The sequence below is a fragment of the Drosophila rhopaloa genome, unplaced genomic scaffold, assembly GCF_018152115.1.
Source record: "Drosophila rhopaloa isolate 14029-0021.01 unplaced genomic scaffold, ASM1815211v1 contig_3, whole genome shotgun sequence".
In the NCBI taxonomy this organism is placed as follows: Eukaryota; Metazoa; Arthropoda; class Insecta; order Diptera; family Drosophilidae; genus Drosophila; species Drosophila rhopaloa.
In genome coordinates, this window is record NW_025335123.1 from 24,170,738 (window position 1) to 24,180,401 (window position 9,664).

At 40.0% G+C, this 9,664-nt stretch overlaps 1 protein-coding gene across 1 annotated transcript; it reads left to right on the forward strand.

The window, feature by feature from the left end:
* The first annotated feature begins 250 nt into the window (after positions 1-250).
* LOC108046860 (lysosomal aspartic protease) lies at positions 251-1,645 on the forward strand. The gene has a single exon (XM_017126782.1). The coding sequence runs from the start codon at positions 287-289 to the stop codon at positions 1,496-1,498; it is 1,212 nt and encodes a 403-aa protein (XP_016982271.1). The 5' UTR covers positions 251-286; the 3' UTR covers positions 1,499-1,645.
* Positions 1,646-9,664: the final 8,019 nt, after the last annotated feature.

Genomic DNA, 9,664 nt, shown 5'->3' on the forward strand with positions numbered 1-9,664 from the left:
CAAAAATCCATGTTAATTTATCATAGCAAATGTAGTATATTAAATGCCTGATTTGGGGGAATTATTACACTGGCGTGGATATAAACCTTTGGTTATCTAGCCGAGATTTGTAAAATACTTTGATTGATTGTTGTACAATCACACACGCGACACTGTTGTCGATATCGCTAAGCTCCTCTATTTTTTTTATAAGAACCTTCTTTATAAGAACCCCAACCTTCTTTATAAGAACCCCAACTGATAGTGGGAGCCCAGTTAGTCGTGTTTGCCATTCGCTACCGTGAACATGGCTCGTTCCGTAATAATACCAATTGCCTTTTTGGCCGGTATTCTGCTCCTGGTGGGCGTGGCCAATGCCGCCCTTAATCGCATACCCATCCAGAGATCGGAGCACTTCAAGCGCAGTCACAAAAATATTCAGGCGGAAAGGGATTTTGTTCAGCAGAAGTACAATCTAAACACCGTCAATGGTTATCCGATGGAACAGCTATCGAACTCTGATAATTATCAGTACTATGGAAATATAAGTATTGGATCGCCAGCGCAGTATTTCCTGGTGCAATTCGATACGGGCTCCTCGAATCTTTGGGTGCCCGGAAGTTCGTGCCAGGATACCTCGTGTTTAAGCCATCTGAGTTATAACAAAACCCAGTCGAGTACTTATGTGGCCAATGGAACTGCCTTTTCGATAACCTATGGCACTGGCAGTGTTTCTGGCTATCTATCCGTGGATTCTGTCGGCTTCGCTGGCCTGATTGTCAAGAATCAGACATTTGGTGAGGTCACCACCGAGCAGGGATCGAACTTCGCCTATGCCCACTTCGATGGTATACTGGGTATGGGCTTTCCCGCTTTGGCCGTGGATGGAGTTACCCCGACATTCCAGAATATGATTACCCAAGGACTCGTGCAGAACTCCGTGTTTTCATTTTTCCTGCGGGATAATGGCAGTACGGTTAACTATGGCGGCGAACTAATCCTGGGCGGTTCGGATCCATCGCTTTATAGGGGCGATCTTACCTATGTGGATGTCATCCAGGCGGCCTATTGGAAATTCCAAACCGATTCGATCGCAGTCGGCGATGTGATTATAAGCATTAATGATGCAGCAATTGCCGATACAGGAACTTCCTTAATTATCGCCCCCGTTTCGGAGTACGATGTGATTGCAGCAATTTTTAATGCCAATGCAAATGGGTTATTTGAGTGCCTGAATTCCATGCCAGATCTGGTGATCACCATTAATGGCGAGGTCTTTAGGATTCCGGCCAAGTATTATGTCACCCAGGAGGGAAACTACTGTATGCTGGGCATTCAATCGATTAACCAGAACTTTTGGATTTTTGGCGATATATTTTTGGGACGTTTCTACACCGAATTCGATGTGGGCAATCAACGACTGGGATTTGCCCCGGTAAACTCCTCGGATTCCGTAAAAATCATGGGTCTATGGAACCTCTTTTTTGTGGCTTGTGTAGTGTGGATGTTAAACAAATGATTTGTTTTCGGAGGGTTTCGAAAAAGTATATTTCTAAGAAATCTTACCCTAATATGAATCTTAATATTGTAAAACATTTTTTTTTTCCAAAAGTAAAGTAAGCAGTGAATGTACAAAATTGAAATAAATTGATATTCATAAAAGGTATTTCGCTTATGTATGAATCATATCGAGTAAGTCGTAAAGATGTGATCCATTATCGATAGGTATTTAGTTATCTTGACCAACACATTGTGATTTGTATTTAAAGGGGACTTAATAAGCATGTTGGTAACATTATCTATTTTACTTAGGCACCATATCTCTAGACCTTGACCAACCTCATAAGTCATGTAGATATCACGAACTGTAGATAATTGTTTTGTACTCAAAAACCAACATTATCTATAAGCCAGGGATTAATATCCGTAACTGACCTAATTGAGTTGCAATTGGAGTTTTGGGAGGGGTAAGAGTTTTTGCGACCGATGGGATCCTCGAAGTTTGAACCAATGTTTTTTTTTTTTAGCTCCTCGCGGAGAACAGTGATCGCAAATCGCACGGACCTAATTGGCCTGTCGCGTGATTTATTGTACAAAAAGGGAAAAAAATAAAATGCCAAGGGGGCCGCAAAAACAATTCGATCCCAAATTGGAACTCAAACTCAAACTGAAGTGAATTGAAGTGGAACTCAATGAGCGCATTATTTATGTGATGTTATTTTTTGTGCTTTAACCGGGGATTAGGACTCGCTTCTCCCACACGAAACGCACCCGGTGGTCGATTCCCATCACAATTACGACCTTATGCACTTGGAAAATAAATTACATGGTATAATATCATTGAAATTGTGATATTTTACTTATATTTTTAAAGAATTTAATGCTTCTATGTATCCATAAAACTGTTTCTCGTTAATTACGCTAGGTTAAGTTCAGAAGGCACTGAACAAATTCCAGTAAATAAAAAAAAAAAAAAAAAAATAAGAAAACTACATTTTTGTTTAAATGTAATTGTATGTATACTGTTATTCAATTCATTTATTTCTTGATTCATTTAAATGAATATTTATTTCAACGAATCTTGATGAAAGTGAGCTTTTCATATATTCTTTTCAAAGATACATAGTTCGTTTTTATAATTAAGATTTTTATACGCTGGATTATAAAATAGTTTACACTTTTTTGCAAGTGTATACTGCAAGATCCTTCTTTAATGAGCGATATCAAGCTTAAAATTTATTGACCCGACAATTGCATCAACTGCCGACGCTCATCAAATACCAATAAAATATCATTTGTTGCAATTGCGTTGGAGATCGGATCGGTTTCTTTATCGCGGGAAGAGACCACCGGCATTTGACCTCCAGAAGAAAGGTGAAGAGCGGAGAATTGCGAGGCCCGAAGACCGAAGACTGAAGACGGGGCAATCTGTCTCATTAGCCGCAAAGGCTCCGCCTGATTTATGGGCCGATCGATCGTACGATTCTTGTTGTTTCGCTGTTGTTAGTCGGCCAGATAAATCACATTAAAATATTTCGCAAGAGAATCGGAATCCTCTGCCAAGTTGTTTGGCTGACAAATCTTTAAACGGAATCAGTTAACAACTTAACTAATGATAATCAATACGCATTTAAACAGCAAACAGGGTTCGCATATCGTATCGATAAGACCGCAAAAAAAGAGGAGTAGAGGGCCGATGAAATAATCTTTGATAACGCCTTTGTCGCCTTGCACATCTGCAAATTGCTGAAGAGTCCAATGCAAAATGTTAGTCGATTCCCAAAGCACCACCATCCATATAAAAATATTAGTAATGCTTCGATTGTTAAGAGCAAATATTATTTATTTTAAATTCTTGATTAAACGAAAAACACTACATTGAATTAAGAATATATAGACTTCAAAATATTTAAAAAAAATTGTCAGTTTTTTCGCTCCTGTGTCGGATATAAAAAAACAAAACAAACAAATATTTTAATTTAATTTAAATTAAAAGGCTTAACTACAACCTTACCAACATTTTGCATTGCGGGTTTTCGTGTTGTTTTCCCCACGTTTTCCATTTTTATGTGTGCGCGAGTGTTTAATTTCTGAAAAAAATGCAAATTAAATGTAAATGAAATGCAAATAAGATTTGCAACTATTCGCAAAAAGCCTTTACATTTTTCTGCAAGCTGTTTTCCGCATTTCGATTATTTATTTGATCGCAGACCTTTTTTTACATGAATTTGAATAAACTAGATACAAATGTGGTTATTTAAAGAAGCTTAAAACATTTTGAATAAGTCGAGCCAGAAAATATGTGTCTTAAAATCCGTTTAGAAACTATCCATTTCCCTTAGATGAGCTTCATATTGCTTTCGAAAGGAAAACAGAAAACTGCACTTGAGATATCGACTATTTTAATCACCAGTTGTAATTATGAAATTGTTTATTATGACCTGGAAAAGTGTGGCTGTTGTGAAGTGAGAGATAAATCAAGGGGATAACGGCGATAAAGAGCGTTTTTCCGCTGGGGATTCGATTCGCCAGCGTCTTCGTTTCACATCGTTACACAGAGAAAAAGTAACAAAAGTTAATTAGTCTAAAACTATACTATTCCTGATTATAGTTGTATATCATTTTTAAACCCATTTGGGCTGAAAACCAAATTTGAACTGCATTTCCAATTGATAGCAAAGTCAAGTTCAAGTGTTTTTTATTAATTTTTGAACCCATTTGGGCTGAAAACCAAATCTTTTCATGTTTTTGAAATTAAAATAAATTTGAACTGCATATTCAAGTGTACGATTCGATTCGATTCGATCCGAAATCGGGGAGTTATGAGGGGCACCATTTGGGGACTTGGGTAGTGGAGCACATCGATAAGGATAACTAGTTTCGCGGCCTGCTGCCTTTTTGCGACCTAAGTGATTACAGTTTATGAGTTATTGTGAGGCAGCGGACACATGGCACTACCATCAGATATTATTTACTTTAATCTGCTGCATCGGTTCGAGCTTAATTGCAAAAGGGAAAAAAGGGGAAAAGTTGCCGCGCTGCCCTGTCACGCATGCGGCACACTTTTGCGCCCCGAAAACTGTGTAATTTGTAGCAATTTTGCTTGAAAGCCAACTTGCAACTGGCAAAACAGTCGGGGAAACTGGGTCAAAGTTTTATAGTCAGTCAGTCAGCTCTTTTGAATCGGCCGAGAGATCGCCATAAATGAAAATGACGCCGATCCATGGGATCGTCGTTTCCCAGTTTTAAATTCGGCCTTTTGGTGTGGTGCCACAATAAAAATTTAGTTTAATGAAAGTGTTTTCAGTTGCTGCTATATTTTGATGGCTTGATTGCCTCCGCTGGATTATGATATAGTGCATGGGGGCATAGCTGCACAGGAAGAAAATGGGAGTAACCCTACTAACACAAACACATTTATATAATAATGACTTTCATCAGAAATGCGGACATATATATGTATATATAACATATTTTAAAGATGGATAGTTCTAAAGCCCATCTTATAAAATATTATTTAAGATTATTATATACATTATACGCTAGAAGTTATATATAACAATACTGAATGTGGAGTAAATAAATGTTATATTTTTAATGGATTTGTAACAACCACGTATTGTTTTTATATTTTTAAAATATGATTGCTCCCAATTCAATCAATAATTATTAAATTAAACACATACTTTAAGGAAAGCGATTCTTTTAAAGAATATTTTGAAGAATTTAAACGACTTTCTTAGATTGTTGATCATTTAATACTCTTTTGGCCATGAATCTTTTCTCTGTGAGTGGATATTGCGAGATGAGCTGGTCGGCTTTACCTTGGCATTTCTGGCATAATTTTGTCTCATCAACGGGGACAGATATTTAACTATGCAATCAGCATTAACAGTAGCTGGCCGAAGGACATGCAACAGGATGTCGATTAAATGGAAAGTTAATCAATTAAAATCGTTTACCCGGATCAAAAGCCAAAAGCCAAATCCAGAGCCCTTAACCAAGATCGCCACACGCCCATTTAATCGAATCTCGTTAAGTGGAATCCGCAACTTGCCATCTCGATTGGCCATCCCCTTCGGTCAAGTGACTTAATTAGCATGCCAAAATGCATCCTAAAGATCGAATCAATCAAAAATGCAAAAACCGAAGCCAGAAACCAAACACAACAAAGTACTAACCGAAACTTTCTTTCCACTGATGGCCGATGGGAAAGTTTTTGGCCAGCAATTTAGCTGGCAGGATCCTGATCACAGGAGCCATCGGAATAACTCTGGGATAACTGGTGATGGATATGAAGGTGGCACCCGGCATTATGAGCGAGCTAATTGAAATATTCTTAATCAGATTCCCCCAGCGTACGCGATCCGATGATGAGGCCCGCGATGCATTTAATCCGCAATTACCGGCCAAACGAAGGAGCCGGCGAACGAACGAGCCACTGTCCATTGGCCAGGGTTCAATTTAGCGTTAACTAAAAATAAATCCCAATCCCCAATCCCCAAGATCTCCGGCAAGTGTGCGCCTCGTTAAAAAACGGACCAGTTTTTCCCAGCGAGTCCTTAGCGCTTAACAAGGTGGGCGCAACTCCGCTGGCTGGAAGCCCAAACCACAAAGAAAGTTCATTTTCATTTCTTTGGCCACACAGAACAAAAAATATATTTTATAGTGATTTGAAACAAGCAACAGCATAAGTTAAATCGAAAACGATTGATGATAATGTCTAAATTGTATTTCTAAAGCTGTTATTATATTTATTAATATACAAATTTATATTAGATCCATAAACCTACCTAAGCCCCGACCTAAAGGCCTAAGCTGCTCTAACGAAACGTTATCTCTTAGTTTAATACTAATTGTTAAGTTTAGATAAATAAAACCATAAGCTAAAATATACAAATATTATTATTAGGGTAGCCGAAATAACCATGTCCTTTTTGAACGATTGCTTTATGTACCATACTATGTAAAATACTAACCTTTTAAAAAAATATATTTTTGACCAGCGAATATGAAATTGATGAGATGCCGTATTTTTTCCCAGTGTAGCCAGCCCAGAGAGTACTTGATTTTTTGCCTTTTTTTTCGGGGTATACGCGCCAAGTCGTTGAGATTAAAGAGCTGCCGTTTAGTGGCTACTTAGGCGGCGATAAAAAGCGACGTGAAATTGCATTAAACGGCATGCCCCCAATGGTGAAATGAAGCGGCAACAGGATTTGGGGCAAGCTTAACAAGCTTGTAAGTTTAAATGGCTTTTTAAAAAGCTGCCGCGCAGTGCGCGTAGTGGCCAAATGCAAAGCCCACATTAACAGCCATCCCGAGCTAATAATCCGCACAGCCAGAGCAATTACAAGTAGCTCTGAAGATTGGAAATTGTAGATCGATAGTCACAGCAGCAACAGCAACAGCAGCAACAGCAGCAGCAGCAGCAACAAGATAAAAGGCACAGTGGGTAATTTTTATTGACATCCCCCCAGAAGCAGAGAGCTCGGCCTAATGCTATTAAGCCTTCATGATCATCAACATTCTGGCAGCAGGTACATCACTCACTCTGACTGCAGATCGGACACGATGACGGCCCAGCATCTCATCCTCTGGATCTCTCTGAACCTCTGGAACCTCTGGAGCCTCTGGAACCTCTGGAACCTCCGAATCCCGTCATGCCAACAATCTGTCCAAAAACGATAAAGTTATAATGGTGCAAATGTCGGACACAGTTTCTGAAATGGACCAGACAGCCCAGCCTCAAAGCCATCATCATCATCATCTAAGTCGACGCGTCTTAGGCTTAAAGCAAGTTCAAGAGGATCTTTTTGGGGAGGGGGGGTTGAGGTTTATCGCGATGCGGTTTGAAAACTGTTTACAAACTGTCTGACAGAGTTTTGACTGCTGTTCGGTGGTTCAGTGGCTCACTCGCCTGGTTCTGCCTCGGTTGATGTCGCCGCTGTTGTTTTAGCCGCACCACCGCCAACCACCGATCCACCGAACCACCGATTCACCGCACCACCGATCCACCGATCATCTCCGTTCCGTTGATGATGATAGACGGATCTTTCGGAGCCGAAACGCAGCCACCACAATGCCTTGATCTGGATGATGTACTCGCAACTAGCTTCAGGCGACTACATGCTGTGTGCTGTTTGCTATATGGCTGGGATACTATATAAGCCGATATAGCCAAGTGGAAAGGGGCGGCACAGTGGGCGGGAAAGGCGTCAAGGCAGCGCTCATTAAAATCCACAAAACAGAGAGGTCACATTCGGGATCTTTGCTCCTTAAATTTAATGATAGAAATTTTGACTATTGTCATTAATAGGTGAGACTTTGATTGATTGAAATGTGAGTTGACACTTAAATAAAAGCTGTTTACAATGTATTTATAAAAAGGTTCTAAAGTAAGGGAGTTGTAAATTAATTTCAATGTATCAAATTATAACGATATTAATTATTAATTTGACATGTCAATCGTTAAAACATTATAATACATAGATATAAATTCGGAAATAATTTTATGAGGATTATTCCGCAGAATTTACTATAAGATGTACCAATTAAACAATTGTTGCAAGAATTTTAGAGTTCCTTTCAAAGCAATGTGAGTTGATTAATTGTGAAAGGTTCATTAAAATTTCTAGTATTAAGATAGATCAATAAAATATCAACATAAGTCAACATTAGATGCAATACTAACTATAGAATCACTGTGGCACCACTGTAACACCGAAAATAAAAAAACCATATAGATAATCATTTCAATTAGGTTTGCCAGCTGCATTAGATAGCGGTGCGGTGTTATTATCCAGATATATGTGCATGTTGGGATGTTGGGTATCGCTCAATCGGCGCAAGATTGGAAGACTGGAAGCGTTGGACCTGGAAACACCTTCTGAGAAGTCCTGCAGCCGGCAACCAATCTGTCGCACCTGGAGACTCCAGAGCAATTGTCTATAGCCCCAAGGAGCTGGCGGCTATTTGCACTATGCAGATTTGGGATGCCATAATTTAGGTGCGGGCGAGTCATATATCAAGATACGGAGAGTGAAACCCGCTCCATGTGATATATGGTCGGGGCCTAATGATAATGACGTGTCGAGGAGTGGGTCTAAAACTTAAAACCTAAAAGGAGAAACAGAGAATCGAGGGAAGTCAGCTGAATTGGAGTGCTGCCAAGTGAAGTGAGTGGATGTGAGGTTGTTTGGCTTATCGCTCGTGCCGGGCATGTGGAATTATTGATTTAAATTTGCCGTTTCTTCGACGCATGCATATATTGATCGACGCGCGCTTGTCACACTCGGCAAATGTTGACTCGGAGTCGGACTCTTGTGTTGACACATCGGTCGACACAGTTATGCAAGTTCATAACACCCACGCATTCACTTAACCGATTCCCGATACCGATCCCGATACCGATCCCGATCCCGATCCCAATCCCAATCCCGAATGTACCCATACAACAAGTATATATGGAGGTATTTACATAATGTGCAAACAATTCCGCCGAACGCGGGTCACCGGCGATATCAGTGGGACCTCCATTAAGAGAACTCCACCCCCGCGACTCGAAAATGGAATCATAAAACGTAAACCTCGCGCCAAATCTTCTTCAAACACTCTATCTGCCGTCTCGTTCAAGTGAATTTGAGCAGCCGATGGCCCGAGTGTGGGTGTGATTATCTCTTTGGCTAGGAATTTTTTAATTTATCAAAGATATCTCGTCGTGGCACACTCACTATCTCACTATCTAGCCCAACTATTTGCATAACCAAGTGGTTTACATTGCATTGGACTTTAGCTGGGCGGAAGTGACAACAAAATGCGCGAGAATTGTGTCACCCGATCGATTGGCGATCCGAGATCCAAAGAGCCTAAAAAGTTCAATTTCAGGTGATCCTCAGCGACAATTTACGATGCGCCCCGCACAATTCAAATTCTAACAAACTGTACATCATTGGCCTGACATCGTTATGATCACGAATCGGATCGAATCGAATCGAATCGAATCGAATGCATATATCCTGTGCCGTATGCATACAAAGAAATGAGGCCGTAGTTTATCACAGTGCTCACATCAAACGCTCATAAACTATTTTGTCTTCTGTCACATGAACTTCTTTGAATTCGCTGGCTCTCACTACCGCCTGGCGATCGATCGTTTTGCTGTTTGCATTTTTGATTGATCGCTTCA

Bases quoted from the DNA above. Each gene is read 5' to 3' on its own strand.
- LOC108046860 (XM_017126782.1), top strand. From the start codon at position 287: ATGGCTCGTTCCGTAATAATACCAATTGCCTTTTTGGCCGGTATTCTG.